Source organism: Lynx canadensis, chromosome E1, assembly GCF_007474595.2.
Source record: "Lynx canadensis isolate LIC74 chromosome E1, mLynCan4.pri.v2, whole genome shotgun sequence".
Taxonomy (NCBI): Eukaryota; Metazoa; Chordata; class Mammalia; order Carnivora; family Felidae; genus Lynx; species Lynx canadensis.
In genome coordinates, this window is record NC_044316.2 from 42632183 (window position 1) to 42659663 (window position 27481).

General features: G+C 51.5%; 1 protein-coding gene across 12 annotated transcripts in view; it reads right to left on the reverse strand.

Annotated features, from left to right (window-relative positions):
• The window catches only part of PLEKHM1 (pleckstrin homology and RUN domain containing M1), a 47431-nt gene that overhangs the window by 5244 nt on the left and 14706 nt on the right, over positions 1 to 27481 (reverse strand). For 10 of the 12 annotated variants that reach the window (XR_003964604.2, XM_036064343.1, XM_036064344.1 and 7 more), the window contains 5 exons: positions 23044 to 23455; positions 13703 to 13973; positions 10053 to 10973; positions 7607 to 7752; positions 3699 to 3892 (listed from right to left, as the gene is read on the reverse strand). Coding sequence is in view for 11 of the 12 variants with exons in the window: in XM_036064343.1 (XP_035920236.1) it covers positions 3699 to 3892; positions 7607 to 7752; positions 10053 to 10973; positions 13703 to 13973; positions 23044 to 23455 (1944 nt within the window). In the remaining variant the exon portion in view is untranslated. Of the gene's footprint in view, positions 1 to 3698; positions 3893 to 7606; positions 7753 to 7932; positions 8585 to 10052; positions 10974 to 13702; positions 13974 to 23043; positions 23456 to 27481 lie in introns of those variants that run through there. The other 2 variants (XM_036064346.1, XM_030295329.2) reach the window with 2 other exon arrangements.

Here is a 27481-nt window from a genome sequence, read left to right on the forward strand (position 1 = left end):
AACCCTCCTGGACAACCCCCGCCTGGCTTTGCCATGTGCGCCTGCGTGGGTAACTGGGGTTGGGGAAAATGCTCCAAGCCTAAGGAAAGCTTGCAAACTTGCCCCAGGATGCCCAGGACATCTGGGGGCGGGAGGGTGCCAGGCCCCGGGGCATCTGGAGTGGGGGCTTGGCCATGCTCCACACTATGGCCTCAGGTGTGGTCTGGGGGAACCCCATGTGGGGCAGAGATGACAAGTCCCATCAAGCAGCCAGGCAGGCCATACTGTGCCACAAGGGTGGGGACACTGCCGGCCACCTGCTCCGTTCACCAAGCTGGTTTCTCCAGTAAACTTCCAGTTTTCTGGGAACAGCAAGCTGCCATTCATCACCAGGAAAATGCAGGGGGCGGGGGTGGGGGGCGTGCAGACTGTCCCTGAGCTGGCAGGAAGGGTGGGGCTGATCTGGATGGAGAGTCATCTCTGTTATCTGCCCTCTGTCCACCATCATGGAAGCCCCAGGGACCAGCCAGGCCCAAGGCCTTCCTTGCAAGCCACTGTGCCCTGGGCCCGTCACACTCTCCGTGAGGCTTGCAAGTGATTTCTCCACAACGCTCAGTCCCGAGCCAGAGGGGACAAAGCTTGGCCGGGGGGTGAGACGCCACTGCTCATCCTGGCCGTCAGGAGAGAAATCCACACCCCAGGGCCACTCTGGGCCTCTGTTCTCCACGCCACAATCAGGAGACCCCTCTCTGTCCTCTTCAGGTGTGAGGAGGACTGCCTGGGAAGGGGTCAGAGAGATCCACAGGGCTCTCCGGAGGACACTGGAAGACAGAGGCAAGGTTGCCCCTTCACTCCTGCAAGCAGTGATGGGGTAGGAAAGGGCGCGCGGGCAAGGCTGGCACAGCTGGGTTCCAGGCCCAGGCTGGGGTCTCCTCTGAACTCAGGAACCTCCTCTCCCCACCCCTCCAGGGCGTTTCTGTGATGGCTCCTTCCCAAGGGCGGGGAAGGTGCCCTGGGGCTTCTCTGGCCCCTGAAGATGCATCCAGGCCCATCCCCCATCGGAGGATGCCTTTCTCTCAGAGCGCCCACCCCAGCCGGAGGGCTGCCGCTAGCGAAGGGGAACTCTTCCCTGACTTTACTCACACTCAAGACCTGCCCTTCCTTCTCAACCATTCAGGTCCTCAGCCTCCACTCTGGGGGACCCAGGCCAGGCCTCCACACCTCCCTGGGCTAATTACTGCACCAGCCCCTGCGCCCCACTGCTGCCAAGCTGGCCTTTTCTAAACCCCAGAGCAGATAAATCCAAATCTGGTGTGGTGCCCAGGACCTTCGAGGTCTGGCCTCTGCACCTGCAATCCAGCTGCACGGAGCCCCTCACAGGTCCCAGTGAGCCACACTCCCGCCCTTCTCCACATCACAGGCCCCCTTAAGCCAGGAAACCTAGGCCATCCCTCCCTCTTTCTTTTCCTTGGTTCTTTTGCAAAATCCCAGTTCACTATGTACATGCTGTTTGCATTGAGGCAACTCTTTTCCTGTGTGTAAGGACAGAGCTCTGGAAGCAGAGCCTAACGGTACTGACTGCGGTGGGATTGGAGGAGTGATCCGAACTTCCTGCTTAATTCTTTTATACTGTTTGAGTACTGACCAACTTTGTAAAGAAAAAAAAAAAAAAAAAAAAAAAAAAAAAAAAAATATATATATATATATATATATATTTGTAGCAGAATGCTACAAATCCTCAGCTCAGATGCCATCCCCTCTCTGGGAACTTTCTTGGCCCTTTGGCTGTCACAAGGCTGGGTCCAGGTGCTTTCCCTCACAGCACAAGCCATGCTGACCCCGGGCCGTCTGTCTGCCTGTGCCTTTCCCCAGACTCTGAGCCCCTCACGGGGCCCTCACCACAACTCCAGAAGGTCGCATGAGCACAGGGATTACTGGCCCATTTTATAAACAAGAAGGATGAGGCTCAGAGAAGTGAAGCAACCTCTCTGAGTCATACAGCAAGTCTGAGGCTGGGCAGAGTCTGCTCCTGAGCTCTTTCCCCTGCCCCATGTTGCTTCTATTGGCGTGGCCTTGTTCTCTTGAAGGCTGGTAGGCTGCACAGTAGGTATGCGGTGCTGCTACCCAAGGATGGGAACAACAAGGCCAGAGAGAAAGAGGCAGGGCCGCCCAGCAGGTCAGCCCAGACAGGTCAGTAAGGCCGATGACCAAACAATCTGAGCAGGGTGCGGACAGGCGAGGCCAGTGCCTGGGACACACCCTGCAGGCACCTGGTCTGCTCAGGTCTGTGGAAGATCCCCTTGACTGGGGTGGGTGACGACAGGGAGATTTCACCACCCTGGTCAGGGGGTCTGGAGGGCAGATTCTCTGGAGCCCTGAGGCCTAGAATCTCAGAAAGGAGGGCAGTGAGTGAAGACCCAGGCACCCAGCTGATGATTGAGACAGGCAAGGCCTCCCCGGGAAGCAGCCTGCTAGGGTCCCTCATGGTGGCATCCAGGGGGCTTTCTGGTCCTGTGGAGACCAGGGCTCAGCTGGCTGCTCTGGGAGCCTATGAGGAGCCAGCCTCTCCCCTGCAGCAGCTCGCTCCTTGAGATCCCCAGAGGTCTGTACTGGCACTGCCCGGGCCCCAAGCAGCCAGGCAGAATTGGCCCTGGGAGATCAGTAACCAGGACCAAGGAGCTGCAACCTATCAGAGAGGTGGTCTCTGGGCCAGCCCAGTGCGGAACTGTGGTTGGGGGCGGGGAGGAGGGGGACTGTGAACTGCTCCAAGTCCCCAGAAACCCAGCAACAAAGCCCAACTGGACAGTAGGCACCAGCTCCCCCACCAGCACAGCCCCAAGAAGGCTGCAGCCTGGGCTAGGAGGCGTTCACGATGGGCACAGGAAGGCCCTAAGCTCATACTCAAGCACAGCATCACCTCTCAATCCTAAGCAGGCCCCCGAGCGCTGGGGGCCCAGAAGCTTCTTCAAGGGCATCCTGAGGGTCCCACCCTAACCTTGCCCTCTTCTGAGGATTCTGGGAGGGATGCCATGCCAGACGGCAGCAGAGCAGCCACGAATGGGGGACTGGGGGGGGGGGGTAGGACAACACTGTCCAGCCTTCTCACAACATGCCCCCCTTCCCTCCTTGCACGCCCCGGAGCTCTCTCTGTTCTTCCCTCGTATGGGGCCTTCATTCAGGGCCTGAGCGCACCGTTCCTTCCATCTGTAACACTCTTTCCTGAGTCTTCCCCTTTCTAACTCTGACTCATTCTCCAAGGCTCATCTTATATGTACATTCCCCCAGGAAGTCTTCCCGGCTCTGCCCTCCTCCACTCCGGATTAGAGGGCTCACCTCTGTACTTCCAGGCATCCTGCCTCCCTTCTAGCTCCCTCTAGGCTGTTGTAGCAGCTCTACAGGCTGTTGTAGCTCTAGGCTTACTCATCTGCCTTCCCTGTGAGAGGGTAGGACCGGGTCTACCTTGCTCAGTGTGGAGCTCACAAAGCTGGCTCAGTGCTGAGCACTTGGTATGTTCTCAGTAAATAACTTTAGATGAACGAGTAAATGAATGAATACATGAACAAATAAAAACCACTCCCAAAGCTTGTGGTAATTTCCCCAACCTAGTGGGAAGGTGATTTCTGCTCGGCCCTGGCATTTTTCCCAAGGGGGCGTCTTGGGCGGGCACTAGGTGCATGCATGCGTGTGTGTGTGTGTGTGTGTGTGTCCGGGACGCTCACCTCTTGCTCAGCTCCTTCAGGGCCCCACTTCGGCACAGGCCCAGGTAATCCCCCAGAAGCTTCAGCTGCTCCCGTCTCCTCCGGACGAGGCGCATCTGCTCCACATGCTCGTACAGCGAGGCGTTCACCAGCTGCAGGCTGATGAGGGGCTGGGCCCGGATCTGCGTCAGGAACTTCAGAGCCTGCCGGCAGATCTGGGACACCACCAGACGGCAGACGGGGGCGGTTGGGGGGGGGGGACAGAATGGCCGTTCGGTGAGCATCTCTGCGACAGGCACAGTATTACCCACCCACTCACCCGCCCTGCCACCACCGTCCAAGGGAAGCGGTGCCATCTTCATTATACAGATGAGGAAACGGAGGACCAGAGATGAAGTGACCGGGCCTAGGTCCACAGCTCATAAAAGTCAAGATCTGAACCCAGTTGCCCTAACTCCCAAACCTACTCTCCCTCCCAGGCACTAGCTGCGGTCCCTCCCCGGCCACGTTGGGTCAATGCCCCTCTCCCCCTGGGCCTACAGATCCTTCCCACTATTTCCTGTCTTCCCAGCCCCCATTTTCCTGCCTAACAGAAACAGGCACTGCCCCAGCGCCGACTCAGGAACCAGGTGACTGTCTGAGTCAGGCTCCAGCCACGGGAAACTACAGATCAGACACAGCTTAACAAGGTTTCCCGAGCGCCCCCGCCCCAAGCTCTGGCCAGCAGCACCAACCAGGGCTCCCCCAAGTCCCCGTGTGGAGGGGAGCGATCAATCCCAGCCTCTCCCACTGACAGGGTGTTACAGGTTCTACCCTCGGCCCTGACCCTAATGCCAAAGCCGGTTACTGAGCGCCTACTATTTGCCCCACGGTGGGCTGTGGATCTCAACCATATCCTTTCTTCGGGCTGATGACAATTCAATGGGGGAGGTGTCACCACCCCCATTTTACAGATGAGTAAATGGAGGCTCAGAGAAGCTAAAGTGGCTTATCCAATCTACCTGCAGAAAGCAGAGCCCGGGTCTAAACTGAGGTGTTGTCTCTGCACACTTGGCTGCCTCATTAACTACCAAGAAGCTTCTCTCCCCTTCAGTCTCCTCCTTGGTGTAATAAGAAGGCCGGAGGATCTGAGATGGTCTCCACCATCAACTACCATGCAGTGGTTAGGAGTCGGGCTTTCAAGTCAGAATTGAATTCGAATCCTGGCTCTACCACGGCCTACCAGTAGGACCTTGTGACACTTATTTAACCTCTGTGACTCAGTTTCCTTGTCTAGAAAGTGGGGAAAAGAAAAGCATCTCTTACGGAATTATTTTGAGTTTAGGTTAAAATAATAATAATAATAATAATAATAATAATAATAATAATGCAGGGGCGCCTGGGTGGCTCAGTCGGTTAAGCATCCGACTTCGGCTCAGGTCATGATCTCCAGGTTCGTGAGTTCGAGCCCTGCGTTGGGCTTTGTGCTGACAGCTCAGAGCCTGGAGTCTGTTTCAGATTCTGTGTCTCCCTCTCTCCCAGTCCCTCCCCGCTTGGTGTGTGTTCTCTCTCTCTCTCAAAAATAAAGAGATAAACTTAAAAAATATTAAAAAATTAAAACAATAATAATGTAAGCTCCTGGCACCTAGCATATCCTCAGTAATGGGAGCTGCCTTCAGACCCTGAGTGCCTGCGCAGCCCAGCTGTCCCCCGAAGCGTTAGGAATGTACCAGGGCCCTCAGGAGACTGTCACACTGGGGGCTTGGGAGCCTCTGGCCCCCTGTCACCCAGCCCCACTGCTATCTCTTGCCTCCCGCAGCAACAGACAACTCCTCTTCCCACTTCCTAGTGCCCTGAGGTGACAGCCCCCGAGCCAACAAGCAGCCCAGCAGCAAAGCCCTGGTGACTGCTCAGACTGCTCTTCTCCGTCCTGGCCCAGCCCTTCCCACGACAGCTTAGGCCTTGGGCGAGGCTCAGATGAAATAATACACAGGAATGTGTGCTGAAAGCTGCCAAGTGCTGCGGACGGACGGGCAGGAGCTTCCTGCTCCCCAGGGACTGCTCTTGTCCTGTGGGCTTGCCGGAGACAGTCAAGAGAGCAGCCCCAGTCCCGGGCTGACGTCCTGCCAAGTGCCAGCCAGGCCTCGCACAAGTGGGTCAGCCGGTGGTAACAGCGAACAATAAGGCCCTCAACCCGTGAGCCAGCCACTTTGTATTTCGAATTTTCCCGTTCTTGCGTAGGCCAGGGATCTTTGAGAGAGCAAGAATGAGCGCTGGGTATTTCCTGATCTCAGCTATGCCGAGAAAAGTACCGTAATTTTCTAGCTGGAAAAAGGAAGTGGCACAAGGATTACAGCAATGAATGGGAAGATGGCTTAACAAGTGTCCGGATGTTGGGGCGCCTGGGTGGCTCAGTCGGTTAAGCGTCTGACTTCGGCTCAGGTCATGATCTTACGGTTCACGGGTTTGAGCCCCATGTCGGCCTCTGTGCTGACAGCTCAGAGCCTAGAGCCTGCTTTGGATTCTGAGTCTTCCCCTCTCTCTGCTTCTCCCCCACTCGTGCTCTCTCTCTCTCTTTCTCTCAAAAATAAATAAATGCAAAAAATAAAAAATAAAAAAAAAAGTTGTCCGGATGTTGTAAATAGCGAGTATGTTTTATGGCCAAAGAATTATTTGCATCTGTGGCGGTTCTGAGGTTTAATATTCTATATGCAATTAGTTAAATACTTACCACTGAGGGCAGGAGTGAGGACAAGGTAACCAACAAAAAGCCAAAGTGAAGCTAATGTCCTTGGGGTTCCGGTCCCCAGCAAGGTGGAGGCTGGGGTGGCACGGAATCTATGAGTCACGTTCCCTGTGCTCTGACGACACATCCACACGTCAAGACTGCATGGCCAATAGGCCTGGGTCTTGAGAAACAAATAGCTTCTTCTTTGTGCTTCTGTGTCTGTCTTAAGCAGAAATCTGTGCCTTTGGGAGAAAGTCAAGTTTGTGCTCCTCCAGGCAGGCTCTGACCAAGTGAATGAGGGGCTGAAGGTGTGGCAGGCCTCAGGAGAAAAAAAGGGCACTGATGTAAGGCTCTAAGAGACTGGCGGGTGCCATCTCCTGTAATGTCCTCTGAGGCAGGTACTTATTAATCCTTCTTTATAGATGAGGAAACTGAAGTTAAATAATTTGCTAATGGTAACATAGCTAGGTAAGTGGGTAAGCTCAGGTGGAGAAGAAGAAAAGAGAGATCTTAGAATACATCTTATTCAAAAGCATTTGGTGAACATAAAAAAGTACTCAAGACCAAATCACACTAAATGGTACCAAGTGGACAGAGCCTGTTATAAATCAGTATGAGTCCAGAATGATCCCAACTTTACATATGTATGTAAACAAATATACAGAGAAGGCTGACTGCTCCAAGGGGAAGTACAGCCAGTTGGCCAGCCCACCCATGCATCCACCCGTCCATCGGTCCACATCCATCTACCCATCCCTCCATCCACATCCATTCACCCAACTATCTGTCTACATCCACCCGCCAACCCATCCGCCCATCTATCTATTCACAACTATCTACCCACCCATCCCCCATCCATCTAGAAATATAATCTATCCTAACTATCTTTCCTTATCTATTCTTCCTCTCCCTCTCTTTCTCTCTCTCTAGTTGCTGGTGCCTTAAACAGTTTTGTCCGTGGCCATGGGAGCTGCAGAGAACCACCCTCAGACCTCCACCTGAGGAACGAGGCAGGCACTGACAGAGTTCTGCCCAGGGGCTACAGACCAGCAGCACAGGTTTTTCTTGGTTGGCCCTCCCACCATCATGGGGCCTGAACCAGTGACCCTAAATTCCCTAGAGCCAAACTCCTCCACACAAAGAGCAGCAACAAAGGGGAGCGACCATTCCTTTGTCACTCCTCAGCCCTGTGTGGCCACGACTGGTTGGGCCCAAGGCTTACCGGGCGCTTGGTGAGGTCCCAGTTGTGGATGATCCTGGCCGGAATCACCGAGGCATCGTCCTGGTGGCAGATGTCGCAGTAATAGAGGCCAGAGAAGGCACAAAGCTTGGGTCGTACAAACGAGAAGCCAATCTGCCGGGAGCAGCCTGGGGAGAGGGACGGCAGGAGAGTGAGCAGTGGCGGGGCCAGAGTCTGGGGACAACGCAGAAGCTCCTAGGCAGAAGGACCTGCTATTTAAGGAAGGGGCAGACATAAAAGGAGGACACAAAGATCAAACAACCGTCACTCACATGCCCACCGCTGAGAAACAACCCCATTACTTAGTCTTTACGACAAAACACCGTTACAATTATTGCTGTCATTTTGCAGCCGAAGCAGTCGGTGCACAGAGAGGTCAGGAGACCTGCCCAGTCACAGGACGATTAAGTGGCAGAGCCGGTAATCGGATTTGGGTTGGGTTGGTGTTAGAGCCCACATCCTCTTCTACCTAGCTGCCTGTGTTCAGTGTTCCCACTGCTTGCTCACCAATGCCAACCTCCCGTAGGCCCACCCCTCCACTGGGGCCCAGAAACGGAAGCAACCGAGTCAGCGCCTCAGCAAGCAGGGTAGGAGCTGGGGACATGGGGCCGGCCGACAGGCAGGGAGTAGGTGGGGAGGCCAACCGGAGGCAGGACCGTCTGGACACTGCCTGGTGCCAGCTTGGAGTCAGAGAGGCCGGACATCTCAGGACAGTGGTGCAGGGTCCGGCTTCAGCTCCTCTGCTGGAGGTCCCTCCACAGCAGCGGGCGGTGAGAGTCAGAGTGGGGCTCAGATCCTGAGCACATGCCTGCCTCCCACAGGGCCAGGGGAAAGAGGCCCTCTGGCCTTGGGACGAGAAGGGCTGGCTCTTCTGCCTAATAGCTGCCTCATCCTAACCTTCGTCGAGGTTTTACGAGGTTCCATTTCAGTATCTATAAAATTCAGCTGCTCCTTGCTCTCCTGTGGGGGTGATGACCAAGTTTAAATGAGATGAGGCTTTGAAAGTGCCCTGTGAACCATGAAATACAGCCGGATGCCGGCGGTGGGCATCCACCCGGCCACAAAGCCATGCCTGCAGCAGGAAGGAAGCCCAAGCCCCCAGATTCAGTCTCGGCCTGAGGGCTGGCGGGTGAGAGGCACAGTGAGAGCCGCCCCCTGCCAGCATTCACACCCACTGGGGGACCCTCCCCACCAGCCCTGGGGGGCCTGGCCTCCTCTCCGAGCCCAACACCCACAGGCGGAAAGGGCAGAGCGTGAGTGTTAGGGGTTGGCGGGTGTGAGGAGGGAGTGAGCAGGGACTTGAAAATGTCTTCTGCAGGAAGAAAACCACAGACCACTTCCTTCTGGATGCCCGAAGCAGACTTTCCCTCCGGTCCCACAGGCTCCAGCCAACAGGATGGTCCCCAAACCACCTGCAGCCGCGTCTCCTGCTAGGGCACCCTGCGGCAGGGCAAAATCCTCACAGTCCCCCTGGAGAACCGAAGGTGATGGAAACAGGGGTCTGGGTCGGGGAGAAGAGCTAGAAATGGAACGTGAGCCATGGAATATCTCACTGCCTTGAAAAGCAATGGGGTGGAGAGGCCCTGCGGGGACACGGCCAGAGCGAGGCTCTAGGACCGTCAAGGTCCGCATCTGGCTTCACCACAGGACAGGTTATTGTTAGGACTAAGTTAAATAACCCAAATAAAGCAGCTGGCCCGGTGGTCCCACACAGAAGAATCAGACTTGAGGACAGTAATGATACGGCAGATGTACTGACGTAGAATGATATCCATAATACATTCCTCAGTAGAACAAAACCAAGTTGCAGAACAATATATACAGCTGTGCTGGCCCGTACGGTGGCCACAAGCCACAGGCGCCCATTTCAATTTAAATACCTTTAAGTTAAACTGAAAATTTGGTTCCTTAGTCACACTAGCCACATTTGAAGTCCTCAGGGGACACAGGTGGCTTGTAGTTACCGTATTGGACAGCACAGATCTAGGATAGTTTCACCATCGGAGAATGTTCTATTGCACAGCATTCAGTAGGATGAGCCCATTTTTGTTAAGCGAAAAAGACTGTGTGCACTTGCAAAAGCATGCAGAAGTACTGGAAGGGTGCCGTGCCCCTGCTCCAAAAGAATCCAATGATAGGGTGATATAATAATGAAGGGGGCGGAGAGCACAGCTCCCTGGATGGAGCTCCCTGAGCAGAGACAGCAGCACCCGGCAGAACTGTGCACCCACAGGTCCCAACCCTCGGCAGGGCTGCTGGCCTCGGTGGGTGCTGGGGAGGAGCAGAGGCTACGTCTGCTGCAACATCCCAGGGGTGGCATGGGGGCGCTCGTGGAGAGCCAGGAAAGGGCAGAGAGCCTAAATCGGGAGCCCCACCCGAGGCAGAGTGAGGCGGGCAGGCTGGGGGTGGCGGGACAGCAAGGGGGCACCTGCACAGAAGCAGCCCTGGGAGTCGAGGCCTTTCTCCGTGGGGATGGCCACGAGGTACCGCAGCAGGAAGCCATTCTCCCGCGTGGCGAACTTCAGCACCTCCTGACAGTTTTCGTCCAGACTCCCGCCCAGTGTCACCGCCTCCTCGGCTGTCTCCAAGTAGGACGCCAGGACCTTGCGCACCAGCTCCCTCCACAGGGCGGCCTCCTCAGCATTCCCGGCCTGCAGCTTCAGGACGGCCTTGGCCGTGATGATTTTGAAGAAGGATGGGCCCCCGAGGCTCGTGTCTGGCAGGATGTCTCGGATGGTCTCAACTCCGTGGCTGTCACTTAACATTTTCTCGTTGTTTCTCACTCGGAAGCATTTCAGAGACTCCAAGGATAGGGAAAAAATATAGGGCATCCAGGTCCTGTCCGTGTACAGGTACAGAAGGGATTCTTTAATAGCATCTGGCTCGGGAACTTGGGCAGAGGACCAACAGAACTGCGTGCCCTGGAGAGTCTCGGGCTCAGTGGGTGGGTCCGGGTGGGAGTGGAGGCCACCCTGGGGGGCGTCTGGGGGGTCCTCGGGCTGCTCAGGGTACTGGATGTTCACCCACTCATCCTCCTGCTGGGGCCGGCACTTCTGTAGGGCCTCCCGCACCCGGTCCAGCCAGTCCTCGGCTTCGTCCTGGGAGGAGGCCCGCAGGGCCAGCTTCCTGCCAGAGAAGACCAGCTCGAAGCGGCCGTCGCCGTGGGCTGGCCCCACGGCCTCGCAGCGCAGCAGGGAGCAGTTCTCCACGCAGGTGCGTTCCTCGGTGTTCAGGTAGAGGCGGAACTCCAGAGGGGAGAGCTCGCAGAAGAGTTCCTTCCAGATGCCCATCGCCCCCCGCCGCTCCACGGTGCCCAGCTTCATGAGACCCCGGAATGGGTTGGACAGCCCTGGGGGCAGAAAGAGGCACTTTAGACGGCGGCGGGCCAAGCCTCTACCTCCCGAGGCCCTGCAGCGGGTGGGGACAGGGGCTGCCGCGAGAACGCTTTAGGAGTGCCTTCGTCCCATCCGCACCCTCAGCTGTTGACCTTGTTCCTGAATTTTACTGAGGAGAAAAAAAAAAACTAAAAAAATTACCTCCACAGAGCCCTCACTATGGCATCTGTACCCACACTCAGACTTCCCCCTTGTCACCGGGGATGAACTTCCGGCTCAGTCTGAGGCCAACTCCCCCGTCTGCACAGGGGACCCCTCCCCACCGCCCACTCAAGGACAGGGACGTCTCTCCAGCAGCCCCACCCCCCCGCCCCCACCGTGTCACTGCTTTCTCCCTTCCCTCCTGGCTCGTTCCCATCAGCACACAAACACGCTGTTATTTCTGCCATCTTTAAAAATAGCTTTCTTGATGGCACTCACATCTCTAATTACCACCCTGTTCCTCTGTCCCCTTTACAGAAAACCTCGAGGAGGTGTCACAACTGTCTCTGGTTCCCCTGCTCCCGTTCCATCTTGAATCTGCTCCAGTCAGGTTTTTGTCCCCTCCTTCCACTGAAACGGCACTTGGGAAGCCCCATGCCCTCCTTGTCACCAAATCCCAAGGCTAATCCTTGGTGCCAATCTGGCCTGACCCATCAGCATCTCAGGACACAGCTGAGACCCTCCTTCCCTCATGAGACACTTCCCTCACACGGCTGCTGAGGGGCCACTCTGGGTACTCCTCCGCCACGACGGGCCACTCTTCTGTCCCCCGGGCTCACTCCTCCGCCTCTCCCTGACATGTCAACATTGGAGCACCCCAGAGCTCAGTCCTGGGTCCGCTTCTCCATTGACACCCACCTCCTACCTGATCGTGCCTACGTGCAGGGCTTTATGCCAACAGCTCCCCAGCGTTTATCTCCAGCCTGAACCTCGCCCTTGAACTTCAGGTTCAGATCTCCGCCTGCGCCATGTACGGCTGATATCGAATAGGCATCTCAAAATTGACATGCCCGAAAATCAATTCCTGCCCCTCCCGCTGCAAACCAGCTTTTCTCCCAACATCCCTCATCTCATAAATGGCAAACTGCATCCTTCGAGCTGCTTGGGCTAAAAACCTTTCCTTTCTGTCACACACATACACACGCAGCCCATCAGCGAATCCTGCTGGCACATCCGGAACCCTCTTCTTCTCACCACCTCGACCGCTACCACACGGGCTAGATGGCTGTCACCCCTGGCCTGGCTTGTGGCGAGAGCCTCCTGACTGGTCTCTCTCCCCTGAGGTCCTTCAACATACGAGCCAGGATGACTCCCCATTTAAAGGAAGTCAGATCACGTCCCTTTGCCCCAAACCCTGCAATGACTGCCATCTCCCTCAGAGGGAAAGCTAACGTCCCTTCTGTGGCCCGCGAGGCCCTCCGTCACTCCGCCCTCATCTCTAACCACCCCCTTCCCATCTCCTTGGTTTCCTGGGCACGTGCCCATGGCAGGATCTTTGCATCTGTTCCCCTGCTGGAGCCACACAGGTCGGCCCGTGCCTTCCTGCCTCTCTCCCTGCACATCTCCTCAAATGTCACCTTATCTGTGAGGGCTTCCTTGGCCACCCATAAGAAATAGTACGCTCCCCCCCGTGGCACTCCCCAAGTTCTCCATAGCAATTATTATCATCAGTCCATACTATACATTTACTTGTTAATTCCCTTCTTCCCTGCCTCTTGCACTAGGATATAGGAAGTCTGTGAAGACAGGGACGTTGCTTTGCTTCCTGCTGTGTCCCTAGCACCCAGAACAGCCTGGCACAGCACAGATACTTAATAAATACCCGCTGAATGAGCGTGTGCCTGGACACCACACACCCCTCTATGCTCCCTGGTTCCTAGGGCTCTGCCAGCAACTGGGGGGTCCAAAGGACGCACAATTCTCTCTTCCGCAGCCTGAACTAGCCTTGGAGATTTCAGATAATTGTATAGGGTCTTCCTACCCTTCAGGGAACCTGACGGCCTACGCATGAGGCACACTTTCTCTGGCATGGTTACACGGACTACAAGAAAAACCTAAAAGAAGCCAGTGTGGAGACCAGGGCTCTCCTGAGCTAGGAACCTGGCCGGAATCGTCTGCTGAGTCACGGCAAACAGAAAATGAAGTGAGAAAGAGACCGGCTCCAGGGCAGACTTTTCTGTTTGTGGGGGTTGTGGAGAAATTCGCTTATGGTTACTGAATGCTTTTTAGAATTGCACAGGGTGCGGAACTCGAGCTGGCCTCATTGTAAACAGCGCACAGAGGACGGCTAACAGATGGCAGAGCTGATACACCCCCACCAGAGCTGTTAAACAAACCATCGAAGACAGAGGTCTCGGGAAGGGGCACTGAAATGCCTTCCGGAGGCAGGGTTTGCTCTGAGCTACAGGCAGAACCCAGAGTCGTGCATAGTCACACGACCTCGGGGGGAGAGTTTCAGTATTTCAATATATGAAACAGGTTTGGGGGCATGATACTGTGGAGCTCTCATGAGAAAATATAGCACGTTTCCTGAAATGCTTCCCTGAATTACTCAGCAAGGGTGTTCCTGATTACATTTTGGGAAGAGGTTTTGCTCGTGAGAATACACTACCCAACCGGTAATGGAAAAGAGGGCTCTGGCACTGCTCTCCGAAAGGCACTGTCCCCGCGGCAAGGTCACTGGAACCCTGCGGTCACCTACCCATCTGCCTACGGTGCACCACCCTGAAGTTCTGGTGCTCCTGGGCCGCCGCTGCCCTGCTTGGCCGGCCTCCTGGGGAAGGCACGCACGCTTGGTCTAAGGCCCCCGTGGAGTGGCTTTTCCTTGGCCCTTGAGAAAAATGCCGGAGGAGCCCAGGCCTGGACTCCGGAGTCCCTCCAGAAGAAGCCACGGAGTGTTCTGAAGGGCTCTCTGCGGGCGGCTCCTGGGGAGGCCGGTAGAAGTCATCCTCTGAAATCCAGCTCCTGCTCTTCTAGTGGGAAGGGAGGGAAGACATAGGTGGTGTTTGAAGGTTTTTGTGTGTTTGTTTTGTTTTACAGACATCTTGATGGAGACACAATTCACCGATCATCAAAGGAACCCATTTAGAGCGCACGACTGAATAGTTTCAGTGTATTCACGGAGTTGTGCAACCAGCACCACGAAGTTCAGAACATTTTCATTCCTCCAGAAAGAAACCCCGTGCCCGGGAGCGGTCAGTTCCCATTTCCCCTCAACCGCTCCAGTTCTAGGCCACCACTAATCTACTTTCTGTTTCTAGAGATCTGTCCATTCTGTTTACATAAACAGAATCTTCATTTATGGTTTGTCTTTTTATTCATTTGTATGTATATTGATTTTGGGGTGTGTGGGGGGGAGACAGCATGAGCAGGGGAGGGGGACAGACAGGCAGAGAAAGAGAGAGACAGAATCCTAAGCAGGCTCTACACTCAGTGTGGAGCCTGACGTGGGGCTCAATCTCACGAACGTGGGATCACGACCGGAGCCAAAATCAAGAGTTGAACGCTCAACTGAGCCACCAAGGTGCCCCAATATAAAAGGAATCTTCTAAATGTGGTCTTTGTGTCTGCCTTCTCTCTGAACATCAGGTTTTCTAGGTCCATCCATGTTGTGGCAGGCATCAGTATTTCTTTATTACTAACTAGTATTCCAAGGTATGGATGTAGCACATTTGGTCTGTCCGTTCATCAGCTGATGGGCATCTGGGTTGTCTCTGCTTTGGGGCAATTATGAATAATGCTGCCATGAACATTCACATAACCATTTCTGTGTGGACGTATGTTTTCCGTTCCGTTGGGTACATGTCTATGAGTGCACCTGATGGGCCATTCGGTAACTGTGTCTAACTTTCTGAGGAATTTCCAAACTCTTTCCCTAAGTGACTACACCATTTTACACTTCCACCACATATGGGGATTCCAATTTCTCCACATCCTTTCCAACGTTTTTATTATCTGTTTGATTATAGCCATCCTCACGTGTGTGAAGTACCGTCTTGTGGTTTGGGTTTGCAATTTCCCCAGTGTCTAAGGACAATGACACCGAGCATCTTTTCACATGCTCAGTGGACACCAGTAGATCTTCTTTGGAGAAATGTCTATTCGAATTCTTTGCCTATTAAAAAAATTTTTTTAATGTTTATTTATTTTTGAGAGAGACAGCGAGAGAGTGGGGGGGGGGGGTCAGAGAGAGAGAGGGAGACACAGAATCGGAAGCAGGCTCCGGGCTCTGAGCCGTCAGCACAGAGCCCGACGTGGGGCTCGAATTCACGAACCATGATCTGATCCGAAGTCGGAGGCTTCACCGACTGAGCCACCCCACCCAGGCTCCCCTAAGTCTCCAACTGATTTTGAGTTAATTCTTGTGTATGGTGTGAGGAAGGGGTCTACCTTTATTTTGTCGCAGGTGGACATCCCATCATCCCAGCACCAGTTATTGAAGGACTACAGTTCGTCAGCCCCACTTATAGGGTTTGAGATGAGGGAGGCATGGGTGAGCAGGACCCAGGACCCCTTCTGTTGCTGAGACTGAAGCTGCTCACCAGTGGGAGAAGTGGGGTGGGTCTGGGGTCACAGAATTGTGGGAAGGGATTTTAGCTTCCCGCCTCCCCCATTTCAAGCACTCCCTGCCTTTCTGTGCCTAAGCATGGATGAGCAGAGGCAAGAAGAAAGCTGGCTGGACTGCCCTAAGTGGCTGTCTACACAGAGGAAGTGACTCACACGAGAGGTGGGTCCAGCCCAGCTATTTTGTTAAGTGTCACCAACCTCACCCTGAAGTTGCTATTTCCACCCCCTAAATGAGACTGCCCTCTCTGCTCCCGTAGACGCGGAAGGGGAGTAAGGCTGAGGCTGCCCTAGAGGGATTGGTTTGCACACTTTAATCCATTCAGATGCTTTATGGCACCTTAAGCCAAGAGTGGAGAACTCTGAGTCGCGAGTACTGGGGCCTCAGAGCTGGGCTCCAGGGCTCCCTCTGAAAACCCTCGGAATTAGCAGGTGCTTCCTTCAGTCAGTGACAGGACAATGTGTCAATCAGGGTGGCTACTTGGGAAGCATTTGCAACACAAGATTCTGAACAAAGCCTGCGTGGGCCATAGAGACCCAGGGGAGCTCCCTGAGGAAAATGGGCAGGAGCCCCACAGAGCCTGGCACACACACCTGGGAAGTCCTGCGGCCTCCCAGCTCACTATTCCTTAAGACTCAGCTCAGGGGCCGTCCATCACCTCCTCTGGGAAGCTTTCCTGACTATTCCCCAGCCTACACTCCTCCCGCTGCCTAGCTGGGTCAGGGACTCCTCGGGGCTCCCACGGCATTCTTTGCCCACCCCACCCAGCACCTACCAAGCTGTATGCAATGGCCACTCTTCTTTCTGCCTGGCACAGAGTTATCACAGATGAGGGAATAATTCTTGAGTATCAAACGTCTTTGGCATAAAATAACAAGGCTGGGGCAAGGGGACTGGAAGGAAGGAGACAAATGTGAATTGTGAGGTGATGTAAGTTCACTGGTGAGGGCTTCTCTCTCCGAGGAGGCGAAGGAGACGACCGGGAAGTGTTCAGACTCGGTCCAGCGGCCACAGGTCAGCCCCCAGGAAATGATACTCCAGGAAAAATCTTTTGTTCTCTTGGACAACAGACAAAACCAATGGGAACACTGGGTCCTTGGAGCTAGTGCACACAGGCCTGGACAGAGCTCTGTAGCTGTGCCCCAGCCAGGGCCCCCGGTCACCAAGCGGGGTGTGGGGGGAGCACCCCACTGTTCCCCCTCCCCCTTCCTACCACTTACCTTCCTACCTTCTGCTCATTCAAGCCCCCACATCTGGCCAGTTCCCTGCCGCTCTAACAGTGGAGGAAACCACCACAGACCACGGGTCAAAGCCATGGCAGCACCTGCCACGAGGGGCCCGAGACAGAGGAATGCCACTTTCACTGGGTGAAGTCTTAGAATCCAGACTGTCCTCTGGAGTGCAACTGAGAAATCCGTTCACAGCCCCCCGGAGTCCACAAATAGAAGTCCCCTTAGCTCCCCCACTCCCGGCCCCTTTCCTTCCTGGCACTTGTGACCAGTGTAATTATGATGTGGGTAATGACTTGCCTGATCCAGTGTCTGTCCCCAAGGAGCAGGGCCCTTGTCCGTCCTGTCCCATCACCGTACCAAGTATGGTGCTTGGCCCAGAGCAGGGCCTCTGTGGTGAATGAATTTAAAATAATGTTTTTTGTTTCTTTTTTAAAGAAAGACTGAATGGCTCTCATGGTTATACGACTTGACAGTCAGAACCCTCTACTCACCCCACCCCCCACCCCACACCACCAAAGTGTCAAATAAATGGCAGTGACTAAGGGACAGAAGCACAGGAAAATGAGACTCACAGGGGTGACACGCGGGGCGGAGCCGGGGGTCCACCAGGTGGGCTGCACGGGAGTGCCCAGCGACTATCTACTTAGTGGAGGGATGAGTGGGTCCTGTGGGCTCTCAGCAACCTGAGTCCCCTGAAGCCTGCGGGGAGGCGGAGCCCACCCTGGTCAGACCCACCAGCCCAGCCCATGCACTTGGCGGCCTACTTCTCAGCGTAAACTCCCAAGCTGGCATCTCGAGAGTCTCTGAGAGTTCGAGAACCATTAATTACGCCTGCACTCACCCAGGTACGGTGTGCAGAGCTGACCTTACAGAAGGGAACAGACATGCTCTTCCGTATCACGGAGCCGATATTCGAGTCCAGAGGCAGGAAATCAAGTGAAGCAGGCAAATGGGAAAGGGAGTCACTGGGGACGGTGCTTTTGGGACAGGGTGCTGGGGGAAGGCGGAGACAAGGGTGAGGAAAAGGGGCGAGCTGGGAAAGGGTCCGGGCAGATGGAATGGCAAATGGAAAAGCCTGGGGCTGAAAGGAGCCTGCGGTGGCAGAAGCTGCCGGAGGCCAGAGGAGCAACGCCCGGTGAGCCGAGGAGCTTGGGTGACAAGTTAAGCTGCCCTGTCCCATCAGCTCTGGGACCCTGGCAAGACAGGATGTCGGAGCTGAGACACAACACGAGTCAGGTCTTGGACGGGAGTGAACTCAGCTTGGTCAACGCCACTCTGTGGCATCCTGCTAGGGCGCGCAGCCCCAGACCCTAGGGGTAGCCCCCTGCTTCCAGCTCAAGCCGGGGGCTGTGGAGTCGTTCTTCTTTACCCTTCAGGGTGTTGACAGTTGTCGACTCAAAACCTTCAGAGTCCTCTGACATTCTGGGCCCTGAAGACTCTTCAGGATAGTAAAAAATGGAGACTGTGACCCTCATTATACAGCTACATGGCTTATACAGTCACATTCAGTCAGTGGTGCTAGTCAGTCCGATATCTGTATGGACAAAACGTGACTTTTGACTCTTACCTCACACCATACACAAAACTCAATCCCAAGTGGATCATAAATCTAATTGCAAAAGGTAAAGCAACAAAGCTTCTAGATGAAAATACAGGGGTCTTCACAGCTTTGGGTAGAGATCTTAAAAATAGACACAAAATACGTAAACCACAGAGAGGCCAATAAATTGAAGAGCATTAAAACCAAGAATTTCTGCTCCACGAAAAATACCATTAAGAGATTTAAAACACAAGCCATAGGGGCACCTGGGTGGCTCAATCAGTTAAGCATCCAACTCTTGATTTCGGCTCAGGTCATGATCTCACAGTTTGTGAGTTCAAGCCCCGAGTCAGGCTTTGCACTGACGGTGTGGAGACTGCTTGGGATTCTCTCTCTTTCCCTCTCGTTTTCTTTTGTTTTTTAATGTTTATTTTTGAGAGAGAGAGAGAGAGAGAGAGAGAGACAGAGTGCAAGTGGGCAAGGGGCAGAGAGAGAGAGATGGAGACACAGAATCCAAAGCAGGCTCCAGGCTCCAAGCTGTCAGCACAGAGCCCGACGCACGGCTCGAACTCGTGAACCGCGAGATCATGACCTGAGCTTAGCCGACTGAGCCACCCAGGCATTCCTCTCTTCTTCTTTTTCTGCACGCGCATGAGCGTACACACTCTCTCTCAAAATAAATAAATAAACGTTAAAAAAACAGGCAAGCCATAGACTTGAAGAAACGTTTGCAATATGTATATGCGACATATTTTTTTCTCCAATAAAAGACATATCCATAATATGTAAAGAGCCTCTACCAATGAATCAGGAAATGCACACAACTCAATTTAAGAATGAAGCAATGACTTAGAGACTTCCAACAGCCAATAAGCAAACGAAAAGGTATCAAGATCGTTAGTCATCAGGGAAATGCAAATTAAAACCACAGTGAGGTCCCACTGCACACCTATTAGAGTGGCTGAAATGAAAAAGACTGATGACCCACTGGCTAGGATAAAGAGCAATGAAAATGCTCACATATTGCCAATGTGAGTACAAGTCAATGCAAGCACTGTTAGAAAACTGCTTGGCAGTATGCACTAAAGGTAAACATATGCCTTCCCAATGACTGGGCAATTCCGCTCCTAGATATATACCCCCAGAAAAGAGTGCAGAGGGGTTCACCGAAATACAGATGTAAGAACATTCACATCAGCTTTCATCATAATAGCCCAAACCTGGAAACAACCCAAATGTCTGTTAGCAGGAGAATGGATAGATGCACTGTGATATACTCTTACAATGGAATGCTACAGAACAATGGAGAAGAACAAACTATAGCCTCATGCTATATGCACAGGTGAACCCCACAGACATAATGCTCAGTGAAAGAAGCAAAAGAGTATGCATTGTACAGTTCCTTCCATACGAATGAAGTCGAACAATAGGAAACATTAATCTACGGTGCTAGAAGTCAGAATAGAGGCTTCCTTTAGAGGGGAACAATGGGACAAGGCATGAGAAAGCCTTCTGGTGGGCTGGAAATGTTCTATGTTTCCATCTGGAGGGTGGCCATAGAGGGTACGTCGTATATAATTACTCACTGAGATGTGTACTAAAGATCACTTTACAGCATTCCTCGAAAACGTTCTAAAGGGGGAAATAATAGTCTTTTTTTCTGGTAAATTTTTAAAAATCTTTATTTTTGAGAGAGAGAGAGAGAGCGCGCGAAGGGGAGGGGCAGACAGAAAGGGAGACACAAGAATCGGAAGCAGGCTCCAGGCTCTGAGCCGTCAGCACAGAGCCCGACGCGGGGCTCGAACTCACGAACCAGAGATCATGACCTGAACTGAAGTCGGACGCTTAACCGACTGAGCACCCAGGCGCCCGGAAATAATAGTCTTTTGAACAAATGGTGCTGGTACCACGGTACATCAATATGCAAAAGAATCGAGCTGGACCTCGTCCTTATACCATATACAAAAGTCAACTCAAAATGGATCATAGATCTCAATGTAAGAGCTAAAACTATAAAATTTTTAGAAGAACACATGAATCTTTGTGACCTTCGGCTAGGCAACGTGTATACAAGGGACACCAAAAGCACAAATGGCGAAAGAAAAAAATAGGTAGACTGGACTGTATCAACATTGAAAACATTTATGCTGTAAATGTTACCACCAAGAAAGTGAAACGACAACTCACAGGATGGGAGGAAATAGTTGCTAATTATGTATTTAATAAGGGTATACAACCCAGAATACATAAAGAACTATTATAATTCAATAATAAAAAGACAAATAATCCCATTTTAAAATGGGCCAAGGGGTGCCTGGGTGGCTCAGTGGGTTAAGCATCTGACTCTTGGTTTTGGCTCAGGTTGTGACCTCACGTTTCGTGAGTTCAAGCCCTGCATCGGGCTCTGTGCTAGCGGCAAGGAGCCTGCTTGGGACTCTCTCTCCTTCTCTCTTTGCCCCTCCCCTACTCATGCCCGCACTCCCACAAAATAAGTAAATGAAAAATAAACAAAATAAAATAAAAATGGGCCAAGGTTCTGAATAGACATTTCTCCAAAGTAGATCTACAAATGGCCAAAAGTCACACAAACAAGATGATGCTTGACATCATTAGTCATTAAAGAAACGCAAATCAAAACCGTAAGTAGATACTGCTGGTGCCCTCGGCTAGCTATAATGACAATTTTTAAAAAGACAGTAAGAACTTGGTGAGGATGGAATACATTGCTGGTGGGAATATAAAATGGGGCCGCTGCTTTGGAAAACAGTTTGGTAGTTCCTCAGAAGGTTAAATATAGAGTTACCATGTGACCCAGATATTTTGCTGCTGGGTATACATCCAAGACAATCAAAAATACACCCACACAAAAACTTGTACATGAATGTTCATTGCTGTGTTATTTATATTAGCCAAAAAAATGGGGGCAAAAAAAACAAAAGTCTATCAACTGATGAAGGACAAAATAAAATGTGACGGGTTCATACAAAGGAATCTACAATGAATTATTACTCCCGGAAGCACAGATCAGGCTCCAACAACGATGAATCCCGAAAACAGTATGTTAATTGGAAGAAGCCAGTCACCAAAGGCTGCATATTACATGATTCCATCTCTGTGAAATGTCCAGAATAGCAAATCTATAGACAAAGGAAATAAGTAGTTGCCAGGGGATGAGAGGAGTGAGGCCGGAGGAGGAGGATGGGGCGTCACTGCTAATGGTAAGGGATTTCTTTTCTTTTCTTTTCACATGTTTTTATTTATTTTTTGAGAGAGAGATAGAGACAGAGCATCAGCAGGGGAGGAGCAGAGAGAGAGGGAGTCTGAAGCATGCTCCAGGCTCTGAGCTGTCAGCACAGAGCCCGACATGGGGCTCGAACTTGTGAACCACAGATCATGACCTGAGCTGAAGTCAGACCCTCAAACGACTGGGCCACCCAGGCGTCCCAAGGGATTTCTTTTATGGGGGATGAAAATATTTTCAAATTCGATTGTAGTGATGGCTGCACAACCTTGTGAATATACGATAAAAAATGGAATTATACACTTTAATTAGGTGAATTGTATGGTATATGAGTCATATCTCAATAAACCTATTTAAAAATGTGTGTGTGTGTGTGTGTGTGTGTGTGTGTGTGTGTGCGCGCGCGCGTCCTAATCTATTTCACGGCCTTGGCCCCATCCTGAGTTACAGGATCTGGAAGCTACCGGATGAGAGATACGCACGGATGGAGCTGAAAAAGCAAGACTATATCCTAACGTGACCCCAGACAGCAGCTGGGATAAACCTGGGGTTCTGTATGTCCGCGTGCACACGTGCATACAACTTCCTACCCTGGCTATTCATCCTCAAGGACAAATGTGAAATGGCAAAGAGCTCAGGTCCACAGCTTTGAAAACCGCTTCACTGGGCCGATAGTTCTCAAGCCTCTGACCCATGGCTCTGTGCAGGCGATTCCCAGGGCTGGCTTCCCTCGGGGTTATCAGCAAAGGAGACCGGCCCATTCTAGAGCTGCACTGCCCAACAGAAACAGAATTCCAGCCACATGTATCATTTTAAATGTTCTACTAGCCACGTTTTTAAAATGTAAAAAGAAACACGTGAATTAACTTTTATATTTAACCCAGTATCAAACATGTTTTCATTGTAACACATAATCGATAAATGATTGAGATATTTCACATTCTTTTTTTTTTTCAGACTAAGCCTTCAAGATCCAGTGTTTATTTCACATAGCTTATCTCAGTTTGGACTAACCACATTTTACACGCTCATTCAACAGCCGCGTGTGGCTAGTGGTTACCATATGGGATGGTGCAGTTCTAACCTGGCTCATATTGCAAGATGAGTATTCTCAAAGTCTGGCATTTTAGCAAATCTGAATTTAATAATAACAAGAGCTGAGGAGGAAACCAAGGCTCAGTGAGGCAAAGTGCCTTCCCTGAGGCCTTGAGCTGATAAGTGGCAGTGGTTATGCGCAGGGTCTACGATCAGATGAGAATTATCTTCTCTACGGGGTCAATGTGAGAGGACAAGAGAGACCCATGGGAAGGGACTGGCACCGTGCCTGGCTCACGTCCGCCGTGACAGATATGAGGGGCTAATGGAGACAAGGCAGAGACCACTCGGGGTGGCTAGCTGGGGAGACCCTGCACCAGCTCTGAGACATTTCCCCAAGACCTCTCCCCGAAAAGCTTGTATCACTCACCGGGCTGGTGGGTGAGGACACCCCAAGGCTCCGTGCAGCTCCATCATCCTCCAGAGACTTCTGCTGGCCGCTCCCCGGGCTGACTGCTCTGGCCGCCGCCTCTCTCACGGGACTGGAAGGCCTCTGGTCTAAAATGCTCACCGAGGGGACAGCTTTGGCAGTGCCCAACTGCAGCAAGCCCAGGGTGCCAGGTGCCTGGGGAGGCGGCTCCTGCTTGCGGTCCCCATCTTGAGTCCCAGAGGATGCTTGGGGCGGGAGGGGCTCTGCGGGCACATCAAAAGGGATGCTGGCCTCCAGGCCGGGGAGGGGGAGTGAGGCCCGCCCCGTGGGAATCTCCATTTCTCCACTCAGTCCGCTCAGTCCGTTGGTTGGCACAGAGTTTACCTGGGCTTTGCTGAATTCCGACAATACCCTGGAAGTTTTTAAACAGAGAAACCTGTGTGACAAGCTGTCAGCTAGAATGCCCAAGGCTATTGGGACGGCGGTAAGAAGGCAAAACTGCTGTCTGGGGATTTCAAAAACAAAACATCCTCGTCATCCACCCACTGTGCTCCTCTGCTTACACACAAGCCTTCCTCTGACACTCCTCACAAAGTTTCTCCCCAGCTGGGACTGAGGTAGAGCGGGCGGCCAAGGGAACTGCGGGGCCCGGGATCTCCGGTGCAAGCGCTGGTCCACCAGAGCTGGGCCGTATGTGGGGTCCCACATGCCTCCTGTTCCCAGGACCTGCTGCCGGAGATCAGCGTACACGGGGTGCAGGAGTGTGCACGCAAGTATACATGGGGTGTGCACCTGCTCACTCTTCCAATGGTACTGCCTCTTTCTGCCCTTCAGTGGTGCTTCAGGGACTACGGGGAGCCAGTGTTACTGTCTTTACGTACACACACACACACACACGCACCCACATGAAAACTACTCTGGGCCTTCTAAAATGTGCACTGGCTAGTGGCTGCTCCCCTTCTCCTGAGGCTTCTGAGAATCCACATTCTGTTTCTGAACTAGAACTATTTGCTGTCTCCTCCTTTGTTTATGAACCAATAGAGTATGTCACGGGCGAATACAGATTCATACAACAACAAAGCTACCCGGGGCCCAAGAGATTGCCCATATCTGCCCTAATGGTTTAGACTGGGTCAGAAGACGTGCCAAACTCCCCTTAATGTGGGCTCATTTCCATAAGGATTTTAGAACTCAAGTTTCTACCTTAATGTCTTCTGGCTGAGCTGTGTGCTCTTATCTACATCATAACCCCAAACAACATTTCAAGACATGCTAGTCAAACATTGGTGAACAACCCATACATTTATGGGCAACTGATTTGCAGCCCAAGACATTTCAGTGGGGAGAGAATAGTCTTTTCAACAAATGGTGCTGGGATAAGCGAACAGTCCCATGCAAAAGAAGAAAGTTGGACCCCTACCTCACACCATATAAAAAATGAACTCAAAATGGATCAAAGACCTAAAAGTAAGAGCTAAAACTATAAAACTCTTAAAAGGAAACAGGTATAAATCTTTGGGTCAGGCAATGGTTTCTTATATGACAGCCAACAAGTAAGTAAACAATAAAAAATAGGTACGCTGGACTTTATCAACACTAAAAGCTTTGGTGCTTCAAAAGGATACTATCAAGAAAGTAAAAAGATAACCCATAGAACAGGAAAAAAATCTGCATATCTTATATCCAAGTATTATCATATATCTGATAAGGGTCTAGTATCCAGAATACAGAGAGCTCTTACAATTCAATAATATTAGAACAAATAATCTGACTGAAAAATGGGCAAAGGTTTACAGAGACACTTCTCTAAAGGTATACAAATGGAAAGTACATGAAAAGATGCTCAATATCATTAGACGGTAGTGAAATACAAATCAAAACCGTAATAAGATACTACTTTATGCCTACCAAGATGCTTATAATAAAAAAGACAGAGGGGCACCTGGGTGGTTCAATCAGTTAAGCATCCGACTTCGGCTGAGGTCATGATCTCACGGTTCGTGGGTTCGAGCCCTGTGTTGGGCTCTGTACCAACAGCTTGGAGCCTGGAGACTGCTTCAGATTCTGTGTCTCCCTCTCTTTCTGCCTCTCCCCAACTCATGCTCTGTCTCTCTCTCTCTGTCTCTCTCTAAAATAAGAAACATTAAAAATTTTTAAAAAATTAAAAAGACAGAGAATAACAAGTGTTGGCAAAGGTGTAGAGAAAATGGAACTCCTACACGCTGCTGGCGGAAATGTGAAATGGTGCAGCCTCTGTGGAGAACAGTTTGGTAGTTCCTTAAAAGTTAAACATAGAGTTACCATATGAGTCAGCAATTGAACTCATGGGTATATACCCAAGAGAATTAAAAGACAATGTCTGCACAAAAACCTGTACATGAGTGTTCACAGCAATATTATTCACAGTAGCCAAAAAGTAGGAATAGAACAAATGTCCACTAACTGAAAAGATAAGACAAATTGTGGTGTATTCACACAATGGAATATTATTCAGCCATGACCCATGCTACAACACGGATGAACCCTGAAAACCTACTAAGTGAAGGAAGGAGGTCACAAAAAGCCACATATTGCATGATTCCATTGGTATTAAATGTCCAGAATAGGTAAATCCATAGCTAGTGGGTAAGGGGTTTCCTTAAAGGGTGATGTTGGTTGGCTTTGGTTGGCACACTGCTGTGGCCCCACAATAGGTTCCTAAAGTTCACGGACTTCATTCCTTTACCCGTAAAACCGGCACGGTAACGGCACCCACCTATGACTGTGTTCAAGGCTGAATGAGATCATATAGGTAAAATGCTTATAGAGTGTCTGGCACAAAGTAAGTACTCAATAAACATTAACCTCAATTTGTCACTGGTTGTTCTTATCGCCACTGGCAAGACTGCTTAGCCTCTACACACATGGCTATAAAAATGTAAGGAAGGAGAATTACGGAAATATTCACCAGCATTACCGAAATGGTTATCAATTATAAATGACCCCTCATCTGTAAGACACATTTTATTTTATTTATTTATTTTTTTTAATTTTTTTTTCAACGTTTATTTATTTTTGGGACAGAGAGAGACAGAGCATGAACGGAGGAGGGTCAGAGAGAGAGGGAGACACAGAATCGGAAACAGGCTCCAGGCTCTGAGCCATCAGCCCAGAGCCCGACGCGGGGCTCGAACTCACGGACCGCGAGATCGTGACCTGGCTGAAGTCGGACGCTTAACCGACTGCGCCACCCAGGCGCCCCTGTAAGACACATTTTAATGATGGAGTGGACTGGGTGTGGGAATAAAGAAACACCACCCGACAGCAAGAAGCTTGTGTGATAAATTAGAGTTTCCACCAAATCAACACCACGGTCAGGATGAAATCAAGTTCACAAGAGTCTCACCAGGATCAGAGCTGGTCGGCAGGACCCAGAGAGAATAAGAGACATGCACAGCAAGTGGGAAAAAGTGCTAGAGATGAGGTTTTGAAGGAAAAGTGAAAGAAAGAGAATTTTCAAAACTTTTGAAGAAAATGCAACATAGGGCTGAAACGCTCCGGTCCTTCCACTTCTGTCCAGCTCAGGGCAGCGTTTTTCAAAAACTGCCTGTTCAAAAATTCTAGAAGTCTCTGCTTTCATTTAGAAGATAGTCTGAAAACATATACGTATTATATACATACGTATGTTGCGCGTACACAGAGGCGTAGGTGTGGAATAAAAGCATGGGCTGGAGAATCGGCATGACCACCCCATAAAGTGCCCCCCGCCAAGCGATTCTGAGCCTGCGCTTTTCCTGAGCGCGTGGACTAGCGTGTTGGGGTCCACGGCACCACCTGGCGGTCAGGGGTGCTCATGAAAGCACAGGAGGGGGCTGCATGTGCGAAGAATCATTTCCCCCAAGAGAAGGCCTCATGATAACGACCTCTGACAAATATCATCAAGCACAGATCTGCAGCCGTGTATACACCGACAAGTAGCGCGAGAAATGACATCACGGGGATGCCCAGTAGTAAAATGATAATGACACCACCTATGGAGCACTCACCCTGTGATTGGCACTGCTCTAAGCGCTTTGCATACCTTAACTCACTTCCTAGCATTCTTATCCCCATCTTGCAGATGAGCACATCAAGGTCAGAAAGGTTGAGTATCTTGCCCGGGGTCGCAAAGCTGGTTAATGGAAGACTCCAGCAGCCTGGCTCCTGAGTCCACACTCCTAACCACCGGCCCCTAGCTGTGCTTCTCAGCGATCACTGTAATTCAGACCCAACCAACACAAAAGAAGCTATTCAGGCCATCAATCCTCTATTCACAAAGCAAACTGCAGTTTGGTTTCCAGAAAACATTAAGTTAATACCTTTCCTTGGAATGTTACATCTTTTGTACTTTATGTTTAACTTGTAGATGATTTTAAAAAACTTTTTTTAACATTTATTTTGATAGAACGCCTGTTCTCTC